Source organism: Leptonychotes weddellii, chromosome 16 (genome assembly GCF_054177405.1).
Source record: "Leptonychotes weddellii isolate Sample4059 chromosome 16, ASM5417740v2, whole genome shotgun sequence".
Taxonomy (NCBI): domain Eukaryota; kingdom Metazoa; phylum Chordata; class Mammalia; order Carnivora; family Phocidae; genus Leptonychotes; species Leptonychotes weddellii.
This window is the reverse complement of record NC_138384.1, coordinates 30606416-30621350: the sequence shown is the minus strand read 5'-3', so window position 1 is coordinate 30621350 and position 14935 is coordinate 30606416. Positions and strand designations below refer to the sequence as shown.

The window sequence follows — 14935 nt, the reverse complement described above, 5'->3', positions numbered from 1 at the left end:
CAGCCGAACCCCTCCCACGAAGGGACAATGGAGAGGGGGCCTTCTCAAGCTCCAGAATCTCTGCAGGTGAGGGTTCCTCAGGGCAGAGTTCAGGGGCCTTCCTCCCTCTGCATGTCCCCAATGCCATCCTGGCAGGAAGTCCCCCCGCTTCCGTGGGGAGCTTCCCACCACCTCGGAAAATCTCCAAACCTCAGCGACTCTCCCAGATTCTGATGGAACGAGGCACTGCCCCACCCCCACCCCAACGGCCACAGAAAGACACAGAAAGAGCCAAGAGGTCACCCTCTTAAAGCAGTTTTCTGAAAGAACCACATTCAAGATGGCGCCCCACAAACACACCCCACCTCCCCGGGACACACCTGCTTGGTGAGGGGTGTGCAGTCTCCACATTCCGGCAGTGACTGCCCCCAGCAGGGGATGAGTGGGGACGAGTGTTGTTCACACCCAAGGCCTAATTCTGATGCCAGGAGGAGTGGACAGCGGGATTGACAGGTGGTGCTGCCCTTGGGCCCCAAATTCTCAAAAGCAGAGAGGGCCCCCCGCCTTCCCTCCAAAAAAAACTTGTTTCTTCCCTCAGAAACATCTGCTGAGCACCCAGAGCCCGCCCAGCCTCAGCAGAGCGTGGCCCTCTCTGAAATGGTCTTTGTCGGGCTGTTGAGGGTCCACCTTTCCCTTCGGGGTGACAGAGTGGCCACACTGCCCACCTGTTTCGTCCCTAGCCCAGCAGCTGGATGGCCAATGGTGAGCATCCAGCAGCCCCCTGAGCCTGGCCTGGGAGGACCTGCTATTGCATTTTGGCTCCAGTTCCAAGTTTTTAAAGCAGAAGCGAATTTTCACATATCTTGTGCTAAAGCCCAATATATAAAAGACTTTTTAATGTGGTCAGCTCTGACTGGAGTGGGTATCAGAGCCCCCTCAGTCAGACAGGCCCCAATGCTCACCCCAATAGTTCCAGAAACATCTCTGCGGACACAGTAGGAAACCACTGCAGATCAGAGAGTGTGCAGGCGGCCGAGGCAGGGACCTGCTTTGAATAATATGCACACAATTCCCAGTGGTTTATCCTGTCATTGGGTAATCCTCAGAACCTAAGACCTGGGGGAACATCACTCCTGACATTTTACTTCCATGTCAGGGAGACTCTCCAGACTGGGTCACACCTTTACTGGGCGGTAATGAATTTCTCAGGGATGCTATTAGGCAAGGTCGTTTCCCATACTCCTTTAAGGAATTTCTGACTCCCTTCCGATGCTCCAGGGCTTGGGGATTCCTGGCTCCCACGTCCCCATGGAGGTCGTTAGTGGGGTCCTGCTAGGAAGCAGGCAGGAGTGTCGGTGGCTGAAGGCCCTGCAGACAGAGTTACCATGATGTCAGCCAGGCTGCAGCTCTGGAGAGAAGAGAAAGCCACTGGGAAAAGAGGCCTGCCCAGGACCGAAGGCACAATTTAGCTACTATTTCCAGCAAAACACCCCGATATTCGGCCTCAAAGCCTCACACTGGTCCTTTGCCACCTGGAAACACTACCATTCTTGAAAGTGTGGAGAGAGACAAGAGAATCTCCTTGGTTCTGAAGAACTGAGTGGTGCTGGGCATGGGGCCTCACTCCAAGAGCCGCAGAGACTCAACGCAGCATCACTTCGCAGGAGTCCTGAGGGGGCCTGGGCTGATGCTAGGTGAGCCCCACGGGTTCTTTTACACTCCGAAAATAAAGAGAATCACTTTTAATTAGAAGATCAATTCATTGATTGTTTTCCAAGTCAGGGACAATATTTCATTCCCGTATCGTTAAGATTCCACCTCAGTTCTGGGCTAAATCAAGAAATAAACAGGCCATCTACTATTTTCTCGAGCAGAATGAGAGCATACAGCCCAGGTCCTGGAGAGGTCCTGGCTCGGCCACCAAATCCCTAGGTGCCCTTGGTCAATCACCACCCCCTCTCACGCCTCAATATTTCCCCTCGGGCAATGAGGGGCCTGAAAAGCCAACCCCATATGTCCCTCCAATTCTGATCCTAAGCTTGGCCATCACCTCTGCCTGTGGTTGAAATTGCACAAATTCCAAATGACTGGGATTTGGTTTCCTGAGCCCCCCAAAAGTCCAAAACTGGGAGAATCCTCTCAGGTCCACTGTTTCTGGTTAGTTCCTCTCCCCGCAAACCGGCATCTGCAGCCTTGCGTCAACGGCCACCATGGAGAGAGATGTTGGACCACAGATGCTCTGGACTCCCCGCTTGGGGCCTGAAACTGTGTCGGCCTCTTGCCCCTGTAAGCATGGCTGCCACACTCCCAGGCAAGACACAGGCCCCCATTGTCCCACTCCATCCACCCCATAGGACCCAGACGCACAAACATACATGACTCATGACGTCTTAAATCGCTCCTGTAAAACCGTGGCCTTGGCCCCCTTCTCTGAGGCTGCCAGGACACAGGAAACAGGGCCATAGTCAGGTTTGGCAGAACAGCTCCCAGCCAGCCCTCTCCTGCTCAGAGAAGCAGGAGGCCGAGCACAGAGGTGGAACCAGGTCCCTTTCTGCATGGGCTCTTGTTGGCCTTTGAAATTCCCCCCATCCCATCGAAGCCCAGCCTCCGAGCTCACTCCTTCACGCAGCTTTCCACACTTAAGCTACTTAACTTTGCACTAACGACCTCTTAATTGCTGGGTTTCCAAAAGGCCTTGCAGAGATCCAGGGCGCAGACCCTCCGGGCTTGGGCCCACATTCTAGAGATGGCGGTTTTGGGGGAGGCAGCAACGGGGTGCTTCCCCCAAATCCCTGCCTGCCAGAAAGCTGTTGCTTTTATTTTTAATTTTATTTAAAAGGCGGATACAGGGTGCCCAAGACACCACAATAAAATGACATTAACTGTAAAATTACATTATTAATTCTTTAATCTCACTTGAGGCTTCAAGCTGTTGCTATGTCCAATTATCCGTATAACCACCTGTCAGAATCCCGGCGCTATTTAGCATTACCTCCAGGACAGCGGTGGGCCCGGTGGTCCGTCAGGTCTGCCAGACACTCGAAGTCCTGCTGACAGTGATCGCAGGTGTAAATTGACTCATCCTCCATGTCTTCATCGTCCTCATTTCTCTCCTCTTGACTTGTCACGCTGTTCCTGTCTTCCAGCGCACGGCTGGTTTTCCGATCACACTCAGGCTCTCCTTCCAGGCCTCCTGCCAACAGGAAGAATACAATCCATGTCAGCTGACGGGGTCTTGGGAAAGGGTTTTAAAAGAATCGCCCAGCATTTATTAAGATACGTTTAATTACTCTACCTCCCAGGGTCCATTATTCTTGACACCTCTCAGTATATTAATATATGGGGGGTTTTTTTGTAGCGTGTGATGCCATAATTCTCAACTAGGTTCTTTAATTCTTGGTGCAAATCTTCTAGGGGGATTTCCTGTCATCTTCCCCCTGCGCATGGATGCTGGGGGTCGTGACCCATCACGGAGGTGAAAATGCCTTTGCATTTTGTCTCCTGAAAACCCAATTCTCTTACACATTTCTCCAGAGCCTCCATCAGCTGCTCCTGATGCACCTAAACGTTTCGTTTCCCGCCCCCCCACCCCACAAAGCCTTGCAATTTAACAGCAAGGGAGATCTCTTAGCCAAGTTCACCGTCCACACGGCATGCCTCCCAATGTGGCGATGTTGGCTCAGTTCTTGGCAAAGACGTCCTGATCCTGGAATCAAGGAAGCACGTGTGTTTGTAAGACCACGGATAGTCAAATCACAAGGTAAACTGCATCTGAGCCCTCACTCATGCCCTGGGATCAGCCTAGAAGGTGAGAACCAGTTTTGGAATCATTCAACCAATTTCTGTAAAATAAATCACCTATTCTGTGCTTAGCACTATGCAGACAAGTGGCTAAACTGTACAGAAAAGTGAGTTAAGGATCATGATAATGATGCCTTGCGTTTCACGTAGTGTTCCACATGCTTTTTCAAAGCCCCAATTATATATGCATAGCCCCATTTCCCAGGCTTACACATTCTAGAGCTAAGAGGGAGCTCACACCATCATGCGGTCCTGCCCCTGCCCACAGAGAGGGGCAGCCTTGTTATTCCCACTTCATAGGTGAGGCACCTGACACCCAGGTAAGGGGACACGATATCCTCAGCACCCGACAGACGTTTAACTCGACATCCTGACTCCTGTCTACTGCACTTGCCCGCACGGCTGGGGGAAATGGAGCACAGCCTCAATCTGAGAAATTAATAGGACACATCAAGGACTTGTAAACCAAAGTGCAAAAAAAGCACGGTAAATAGAACACAGAGAATATATCAGTAATCCCCATAAATGTCAGTGGATTAAACTTCCTCACTGAAGTAGAGAGACTCAAACTGGAAAATCCAAGAGCGTGTTACGTCGTCCACGGTCTGTCCTGGGAAACAATCTACCCATCCAGAAATTAGCACTGATGTGAACTAGGAAAGAGAAATCTCTATCACGTGGAAGGGCGCTGATGCAAACCCACACACACAGGTAAGGAGGCGTGTGTGCCAGCATGTGTGCACAGATGTGTGTCACATACAACCCTGCAGTTACAGCAAAAACCTTCAGCACACAACCTTTAAACCCCCGAGGACCAGTCACCAAAGCAAGAAAGAGAAACGAGGCAAAGAACGCATTCGATTCGAGGTGGAAGCCACAGTCCTATAAATATTTCAATTTAGAAACTGATAATGTTATACGGGCTCTATTTCTCCCACCTGCACAAAACACGCACTTCCAAGCACCCGACATCAAGAACCTGCGAACACAAATCAGCTCATCGGAGAGCCAGCTGCCGCCTTCCGTTGCGGGGAACGTGGCGTGACACGCCGCTTGCTCGCAACTGCTCGGAGGCAGTAAAAATCAATGCTTCCATTTGTGGCCCATCAAAACATCTCTCTTCTTACCAATTAAGGGATGTACAATTTTTAGGTTCTCTTATTATCAGAACACGCCAACTCCCGGCAATACAGAAATCCCATTAAAAGCCAGGCAGCATATTTATCTCAGGAAATCTGATCGGCTGCTGCCGTGGCGACAAGAAATAGAAAGCAAAGAAATGAGAAATATCATTTGGAGCCTTCAGTATTATAAGTCATCACACAGCCATGGTTACGCAGTCAAGCGCCCGTCTCTGAAATTCCTAGTTTACAGTCTCTTTCCTTAAAAAAAAAAAATGTTCTGGGTGTGAGGGAGGGAAGGAACCATCGTTGCAGCTTTATCTACTAGACGAACTCTCCAGATAATAAGTTACATTCAGCACCACACTTGTGCTACTTTACTTAACACACAATTTAATAGACATATTTAAATTATCCCCTTGTTACTTTTTTTTTTTTTGCCATATTTACTTGGCAGCACTTTCCATAATAGCTCATCTAATCCACAACTGGAACCACAAACATTACAACGCATTTGATCTCTTTAAATCTGGTACATCCTGTTGACTCAGGAGTAGATAAATCAGGATGTCAACTCTTGGGTTTTTATAAGGCAAAAACCCATAAAGTCATCCAAGAGTATAAATCTGTTTTAAGGAACTGTCACCTCCCCTGCCACTGTCTACTAATGGGAAGGCAAGGTGGCTGCGCACAAAGGGGCAGGGGAGGGGAGGCGGGCAAAGGTGGGGGACCCCCATCCTCTGAGGTCCCAGGGGGTCACACGGCCGGCCAGCCTGCCCTCGGGAAGCCAGAGAGAAAAAAGACAAGCGGCCCGAGAGAAAAGACCAGCGGCCTGAAGAAGTTGGAGATCAGGACCCCCCTGAAGACCCAGTATTCAGTATCCTGCATCAGCAAAATCAGAACCTCAAAACAGGAAGCCCTCCATCCGGCTCCAGCTTTACTCCCTGCAACGCGCTTTCATTGCCCGCAGGCTCTGAACCTCACACAAGGGGAAAAGAGTAAATGGTGCTCTTTTTCCATTTGCAGATGAGGAAACAGAGGCTCTAGGGGGTCATCCAAAGCTGACGTTAAGCAGCACGCCCTTCCCCCAGGCCTGGGGCCTCTTGGAGCCCTAAGCTCTCCAAGGCCCGGGAGGGGAAAGCCCTGAGGGTGATGTCTCCCCTGGAGCACCCTTGGGGTCTCCTCATTCTCAGGCCCTCCTACAGCAGCTACTCAGGAAGCCTGGGGGATTGAGTGAATGGACCGTCCCCCCTTCCATTGATCCAGCTCTCACTAGTCAGGGGTGGCCCTGCCCATCCCAGGTCCTGCCTTCATCCAGCCCTGCGAGTCCTTGCCTGAGTGAGCACAGAGAAGGCAAGAGCTCAGAGGCCGCCACCAGCCCTGAGTCCCCATCCCAGGTGCTGCTTCGAGCTTCTGACACTGTGATCTCTGGGCCTGAACACCGGGGGACCCAATGGTCTCTCCAACCATCCTGCCCGCCCGGAGGAAGCAAAGTCAGCAGGCTGAGGAGCTCATTCTTCTCCATGCAGGCCTCTGGAGCTCGGAAGGACTTCCCGAAAACAGGCCCTGGAGCCTTTCCCTCCCTCGGCTCTACCCCAGTCCTCCCAGGGCTGCCTGGGAAGGCCGGAGCTGGGCGGTGGTGAATAGGGACCTCTCCCTAAGGTCACCGAGCCCGTGGACAAAGCTCCCCACCTCCCCAGCCTCACGCTCCCCACTGGACAACTCACAGCCTCGTTGTTCTCCGACGTGCACACCTCTGCGCACGCCGATGTGCACTTGGGCACTCCTTTGGCCAGGAGCTCGCCAAGAGCAGCTCCCCTTTCTGGAGCACCTGCTGCCTGCCGGGAACCTTCTTTGAGGACACTGGTGCAAAGCAAGGCACAGTTGTGTCTGAAGCAAAACCACCCTGCTACACGGCCTCGCCACAGTGGAGACTCAATGAAAAACTGTTGAGGGATCTGTAAACCCTTCACAGTCACGTGTAGGATCCTTGTCCCGGCCCCGAAGGTCCAGTAAGGGCTCTGCCGACCTCACTGACTTATCACTTGCCCCGCAGCCACACAGACCTTCTTCCAGTCCCTTCGATTGCAAGTTTGTCCCACCAAGGGCTCCACACTCTTGTTCCCCCGGGACTCTTCCCCCAGCTAACGGGCCGCCCTACAGGCCTGAGCGCCAATGTCACGCGGATGCCCAGCACTCCTACCCCATAGTGCCTTTTCCCTTTGCCGCCAGTGCCCCTGGCATAGTGTTCACTCACGCTTTGGTAGGTTAACTTTCTTCCTCCCCGCCTCCCTGTGGCACCCTGCATTTTCCAAAGACAGCAGCAGCAACACCTCCCATCCCACACGCTCTTCTGTAGTGAGACCCGCACTCGCCCATCAGGAAGAGGGATCTAATTCCCCTGCACAATTGCCCTCTGGCCCGGCTGGCCGCAGTGACTCCCTTGACATTGGAATGTAACGGAAGCAATGTTCTGGGATTTCTGAGGCTAGGTCGGAAGGATTGCAGCTTCCACGGGGTCTCCTGGTCTCTTGGGACACTACCTAGTAGTACCCGGCTGCCATACCATGAGAAGCCCAAGCCACATGGAGACGGTGTAGTTGCTCCAGTGGACAGCACCAGCAGAGCCCCCAGCCGTACCAACCGCCAGCCGTGGGAGTGCGCCATCTTGGACATCCAACCCAGACGAGCCTTCAGATGACAGCAGATTCAACTCACTCGGCAACTACATGAAAAATGCCAAGTGGGACCCCAACCAAGTCCACTCAGCCCACAGAGCTATGTGAAATAATAATCACTGCTTTAGGCCATTGAGTTTTGGGGTGGTTTTTTATAGAGCAATGGACAGCGGGGATGCTCCCCAATGAGACCACAAGCTCCATGAGGGCAGGAGCTCTGTTTGTGCTCAGTACCATCTCCCCAGCCCCTGGTACAGACAGAACACATGGCGGGGGGCTCAGTCAATGCTCAACTGAATGAAAAGATTAGTTTCAAAGAAACATGTCTCCGAATATCAGTACAAGCGATAATAAGTATTATTAGGTTGAACCACATGAAGCTGCCATCTTCGTGGGTCAAAGAAGTCGAATATTGGCCACCCCAAACGGTTGGCACTGGTATATCTCACGCCTCTCAAGCTCTGCCCTTGTTTCCTCTCTCCTGGGCTTATGGGCCTTCTCCCAGCTTCTGGCCTCCACTGGGCAGGTACTCAGCCCTGGGGCCCCAGAGGTGGGACTGAAGTTGTGTAATGTAAGATGGGGCCACTCTGTCCCGCCAGCTTCTTTCTCAAAGCAGGAGGAAGAGGATACACCTGGACTGGTGGACCCCACGGCACCACCTGCATACATCCCACAGTCCCTGAGCCCAAGATACGGGTTTGCCGAACTTTCTACGAGCAAAGAGAGGAGTAACACAACCCTCTTGATTCACCGCTTTTCATTAGAAAGCCGTGCATTGCCCCACCCCAGGCCTAAGCAGCCTCACGGACCCACTGCCCACGAGCAAGGGCTTTCATTCAAGATGATAATCTGAGCAGGCCAGTGGGACCCTACAGAAAGGGTGCGCAGCAAGAGACACTGAGCGAGAAAAGTGGGCCCCCATCCTCTCGAGGGAAGAGGCAGTAGAAACCGAGTCAGGGATAGAAGGAGGCGGCTCGGCCTACCCCCCTCCCGACCCCCACACCCTGGGTGGTGCTGACCACAGGAGGAGCAGTTTCTGGCACTGTCCTACACTCGCGTCCCGTGTCCTCATCACAGCCACCCTATGCAAAAGGTAGGGTCGGCATCCCCACTCTGCAGATGGGGAGGCCAAGACTCAGGACCACACACAAGTCACACACACTGGGAAGGGCAGAGGTTGGCCTCCTGACGACAGATCTCGGCTCCTAACCACTGCCTGGGAGGGCCAAAAAGGGGACGTCTGTGAAAGGGCCAAGCAAGGGACAGTTGGCTGAGCCTGGTGCCAGGAGAAAGGGAAAGGAGATCAGCCCCAGAGGGGCGGGGGCAGGCTGCCCGCAGGCCACCACGTCTGGGAACTGACCATTTCCTACCTTCTCAGCGAGGCTTCTGGGGCTCATGAGTCAAGGCTGGTGGGGCCTCACCACTCCCAAGGGCCGGAGGAGGGAGGCTCAGTCTGCGAACCCCGGTGAGGGTCTCCTCCCTCTGGCCCCAGCCCCCAGCCAGTGCGAGAGCCAGCAGGGACCTCAGTGAGAAGGCTGCCCCTTCTCTTCCTGGGAGGGACCATGGGGGTCCCTCCCCTTACCAGCGGGGAGCCCCGGGCACCCTGAGAACCAACCAGGGACCACCGGGGGTCCCACCTCTGGGGCCCCAGGTCTGAGTACCTGCCCAGTGGAGGCCAGAAGCCGGGAGAAGGCCCATAAGCCCAGGATAGAGAAAACAAGGGCAGAGCTCGAGAGGCGTGAGATATACCAGTGCCAATAATCACACACGGTCATTCCTTCTTTCCTTCATTCATCCCGCAAACATGTGCGGAGTATCTGCTGAGTGCCAGGCCTAACACGCACACCTTTGCTACCACATACAGGGTAGGGTGCTCCCCGGCCTTATTCATTTCGGGTGCCTCAAAGTTCACACAAAGCCTGACCCAGAAGGGCGCTCAACAAATACGGGCTTGGTGAATGAGCGAATATATGAATCCATGAATGCCGAAAGGGAGGTACAGGTGGGAAGGGCCGGCGGCCTGGGCCCACGTCAGTCAGGGGCCCAGCTCCCAGTCTTCGCTGCAGTACCCCCACCACGCCCCATGGGTGACCCTGAGCAAGTCCCTTCCCTGCCTGACACTGACTTCGTATCGTCAGTAAAGAGCCTGCTGGTGAGAGACACGACAGGCGGAGGTGAGGCTCACCCGAACGGATGGCCGTGGATGCAAGGACTCCGTGTGAGGCCGGGAGCCCTGTGGGGTCTAGAGGAGCCCAGAGGAGGCTGGGGCGGGGCAGGCGGGAAGAGGCAAAGGTGCAGGGCAAGGGTGCAGGGCAGCGGGGAGCAGAGAGCAACGCAGAAGCCGGGAACGGTGCCCGGGGATGGTGGGGAGGCCCCTGGAGGACCAGAGAGCCCCCACCGCTGCCCCCCGCCACTTCTCATCTCCTCTCCCAAGCAGACTCCAATGGGTGGCGGCACCACCCCCCCCCCAGCACAAATCAGAACCGCTGGACAGTGAATTCGAGGTGCGCCCGGGGCTCGACCGGGGAGCCCCGCTGTACAGGAAGTGCGGGGCAGGGCCGTGCAGGGGTCCAGCGGGGCTGACGGGGCCAAGCTGCTGCAGGAAAGGCTCTCATCGAGCGAGCACACACACCAGCAGCAGGCAGCCGGAGTCACGCTGCAGGGACTGTCGGGACGACGGACAAAGAACAGAAAAGAATCACAGACTGCAGAGCCAAGCCGTCCGGGTTCAAATCCACATGCCACCACCTCACGGCTGGGGGACCTTGGACAAGTCCCTTACCCCCTCGGAGAACAATCTGAACAAGTTCAATCATTGTAATGAGGTAATATTATACAGAGCCTGATCCCTGGCCCGCAATAAAACTTGAGAAAAGCGTAGCCACGATCACGGTCTTATTGGTGCTGTTATCACTCCAATCAGTACCTGCGGCATCATGACTTACACAGGAGCTGGGGACACAAGGAGAGGTCTAGAGGAGCCTCATCGGCTCCTAAGGATGGAGAATGCCAGGGCACAGGGCCACCCGAAGGCACAAAAATGTCCATACAGACAAGAGAATCCCCTGGAGCAGGAGAGGACAGTCCTGGGCTCAAGCCCAGGCTCCCCCTTCCGCGTCCTATGACCTTGAGCAAGTGACAAGCCCACCTCCCCCCCCCCACCGGAAACAGCGTGACCTCTGCCGGGGGTCTGTCCCAGCCAACCCCCGGGGCCGACAGTGTAGACATGTTCCCTTTACAATCCGCAAGCCCGTTTTCCTGCGCGCTCCCCTGTATGTAGTTGGGCGGCTCCCCATAGAATTCCTAGTCTAGGAAGGTGTCTACCATTTCCAAAGCGTTTGTCCTAGAGTAACATTTTTCTTTAATAGAGAACGCATACTCCATCCTAACAGCCTGCCTATTTCCTAAAAGGAAAAAAAAAAGGGGGGGGGGTTTCTAGCAGTGTGTTCCCCAGGGCCAGAGTGGGAGAAAGCACTTCCAGAACCTGGGCACTGGGTCGAACCCCTGGCTTAACCTGAGCTCGCTGTCTGGGCTCTGCCTGTAGAGAAGCACTTTCTCATGCACTCCTGGGCTGGTGGGATGGAGGCCGGGAGGGGCTGGGCCAGGGCTGGGCCAGGAGCCTGCCAACCCCAATTAGACACTCTGCTTGTGCATCCATGGCTGGCCCCAAATTCCACGAGGCAGCCACTATTTATCTTCAGATTTAAAATATCTGCAGTGCGGGCAGCAGGGTAACATTTAACACTCAGCCTAAAGGGTCCCCTTGGCAGCAGAGCTGTAGGCAAATATTTTAACACATAATTTGCTGTCCAAGTTCTGCTTCTTAAATAAGGAAGCAACTTCCGGATGGCTGTCTGGGGGGGGGGGGGGAGCCGGGGGGCGGGGGGGCGGGGGGAGGTTTCTGTTGGTCCCCTGTCAGTGCTGACGGCTCTGTGAATGGAATTTCAAAGCCACGGTCAGTCAGACGATGAATCTCACTTGGTTGCACCACACAAGCCTTGCTGGGATGCCCCACCTTGGCTGACGATGTAGGACCTGGTACCGGGCCTCCCTCTCCACAGGCCCATGGCTGACCACAGAAAGGACTAGAATCTTCCAGAGGGTATCTCTTTAGTTGCCAGGAATTCTAGAACCTGAGCCCAAAATGATTAGCAGCGTAGAGGATGGTAATCACTTCCCTCAGACCAGAACTTTTAATTCATTTGCATCCCTCACCCAGTGATCCATGGCCCCACGACGGAGATGGTACCAGTACACCCATTTTACAGAAGGCAAAACTGAGGTTCAAATGGGTGAACGAGGCCCCCTTCCCCCATCACTCAGCCCACGAATGGACCAAAGCTCACAACGCCAGTGCCCTCTACTGTTATACAAATGAGTAGATCAGATGGGGGAGGCTGGGGCAGACAGACACCCACCCAAGGGGGCGGCCCCTGCTCAAATGCTCTATGTACACGGTCACCATATGGAAAAGTGATGCCCGGTGCAGATACATCAGTTGACTTTTGCTGTTGTTTTTTTAAAGAAAGAAATCCATATTTTTATGTGACATCCCTGGATTTTTAAATGTTGACTTCAAGTTTCAGGAAGCAAGATGTGGACAAAACAATAGGCCTTGGAGGGCTGGATGCAGCCTAGGGGGGCCCTTGCCATGAAGCATGCCCAGCAGGAGCCGCAGGTGCCCTAAGCCCAGGGTGCCCTGCTCCCTCCCCACCAGACAGGAAGCTTGTTAGCTGGGCGGGAATGGAAGCGTCCCTTCTTTGGAGACTTAGAATCTGCGTTCAAGTCCACAACCATGTGACCTGGGTGGCTTACACTTCTGGGCCTCGCTCTCCTCACCTAAAAAATGAGGATGGTATCACCTCCTCCTGCTCAGGTCACCCCAGGTCTCTGCCACCTGGGGCCCTGGTGGGCAACAAGCTCCCAAGAGCTGGAACACAAACGCCACACACATCAAGTCAGTCAACAAACATTTACTGAGCACCTACTGCGGGTGAGCCTGACATTCCATCAACAGCACCTTGCCCTTTGGGGTCCATACCTGCAGGACGAATGCATGACGACCCTCCCAGTGGGTGTTCAAGTGCTGAGCCCAACCCGAAAGGCAGAGAGAGGTGGCGGCTGCCCCCCAGACCCAGCTCCCAGCTTCAACGGGCAAGGGAAGGAGCAGAAAGAAAAGGTGGTAGGTGAGGAGGGAACGAGAGAGGGACGAAGCAGTAAGGGGGAGAAAAGCAATCACAGGCACCCCCACCAAAAGAGGGGGGAATTATATTTTTCCAGCAAGTCGTTAACAGTGTCGCTCCTCCGAGCCTCACCATCTTAATAAAACTGATCTCGCCGCATGCAATAATGAAGAGCGGTTGGACAAAGCCACCCTGGAACCACGAAAATTGTGCGCCGTGACCTCCTGAGGCTGTGACCACTCTGCCCTCTCCTTGCTGTCATGTTTGGTCTCCGACGGCTGCTGGGAAGGAGGAGATGGAGGAGCGGGGCCGGAGGTAGGCAGGGGAGGGAGGGCGAAGGGGCAGCGTGGGGAGCTCGATAAATCCAGCTAATTTGTGGCCAGCGCCGTGGCCTGGCGCTCCTAATTGCTCCCGGTCCTGGAGCAAGACTCAAGGCAAGGACGCTGGGGCACAAATCACCCCCTGGCGGCCAGGACAGAAAGAGGAGCCCCTTGTGGGGAAGAGAAGGGGGCAGGGAAGGGCTGTGTACCCCAAAGACTGCGCCAGTGGCCAGGCTGAGCGAGTGGCTCAGGGTCAAAGGCAAACACAGGCGGTGCAGACAGAGCCCGAAGCCCTGGGGCCACAGCGAGGTCGCTGGGGGATCCCAGCACGTCGCAGCCTCCCTGGACCTCAGCCGCCCCCATCAAATGAAGGCATGGACCGTGGAGCAGCAATTTTTAAAACAGTGCACCTTAGCGACTCATCCCTGATGCAGGGGGCCGGCCCGAGGGCAGAACTCTGATGCATCAAAGGAAGCCCACTCTGTCGGCTTTAGACTCTGGGACCCCACAGGGCGGTGCTTTCTAGGAGTTCCACTGCAAAAGCAGAACATGTGCAAAAGTTCCCCCAGCCAACTCCCCCCACACCGCCCTCATCCCAGCTCAGTGAACCTTCACCCCTCCAGGGCCGGCCACCCTGAGCTCGGAACAGTCCCTGCTCTGGTCACAACAGCCAGGGCCCTTTCTTTGCAGGACATCTGACCGTCTCCTGTGTCGATGAACAGACCCCAGGCGGGCAGGGTCAGCAAGAGTTGACCTTGTTGGCCCCCTCATCTTGCTCCCTCTCCCCCTACCCAGCACCCAGCATAGGACCGGACACATAGCAGGTGCTCAATAAATATTTGTGGAGTGAACCCGTGAACAAAACCACCTGGAAGGGCTCTGTGGATCCAGCCACAGGTCTAGGCATCTCTGGGGAGGGTTGCAAACGGGCACAAATCCAGGAACAGGCCCCTGGCCCTGCCCGCCACCCCAAGATTCGGAGACGGCAAGGATTCCCTGCACAAATTCTGGGGCCCAGGCTCCTGGACTGCTGTTGTAATCCCGAGGCTGCCGCCCGCCCCTCCCCGGTGACCCTCCAACCCGTCTCCCATCCGGGCCCGGGAGGCCCGGAGCCACAGTGGAAATGCTGTGTAAAGCCTTTAAAAATTAACAAGTTTCTGGGCATGGAGACAGCCTGGTGTGCAGCGGCGTCCCAGGGAATACTGAAGTAGCGCCTGGAGAACGGGGAGCGTGTCTGATGGAGTGGTTCTCACCATGTTGTTGCTACTGAGGGAGAAGCCAAATGGTGGCACGCTCAGCTTGCAAGCAGCCGGTCCCCACTGAACCCCCGCGACCAGGCCCCCCACTTCTTCAAGGGCCCATGCGAGCAGCGGGCGTCACCAGGAAACCACGGGGGTCCCTCCCCGCTTAACCTCATCCACTCACTAAGCCCTGCCAGCTCTCCACGGATTTCCCGCCGGCCCACAAAAGGGTGTCAAGTCCCACAAACAGGCTGTAAGACATTCCAGAAGTTTCCAAAAAACCTAGATGCTAAGACAGCTGAGAGAACAAAGCCAACGGCCCACACAACACGTTTGAGGGGACACCCCTCGGGCAGGGCGCCCCCCCCCCCTTCCCAGGAGATGGATTTAAAATGGGCAGCGCGCTGGGCCCACACCCGCCAAGGAGAGCAGAGCCTGCTTTCGGAGAAACATTCCCACACAATGAGGAACGGAGAGACCTGGAGAGAATTAACCACAGATCAAAGGTCAAGTGGGCAGCGCAAAGGAAACTTCCAGACCCACCCCAGGGGCCTGGCTGCCTCCTCCGCAATGGCCAATATCCGAGTGATCTATATGCACGCACACACCCTC

The 14935-nt window shown here is 55.0% G+C and overlaps 1 protein-coding gene across 1 annotated transcript in view; it reads right to left on the bottom strand.

Moving 5' to 3' along the window:
* ZNF423 (zinc finger protein 423) overlaps window positions 1-14935 on the bottom strand; it is a 294946-nt gene that overhangs the window by 207143 nt on the left and 72868 nt on the right. Inside the window, exon 3 of the mRNA XM_081806622.1 lies at window positions 2972-3172. Within this exon, the coding sequence (XP_081662748.1) occupies window positions 2972-3068 (97 nt within the window). The 5' untranslated portion in view covers window positions 3069-3172. The remainder of the gene's footprint in view (window positions 1-2971; window positions 3173-14935) is intronic.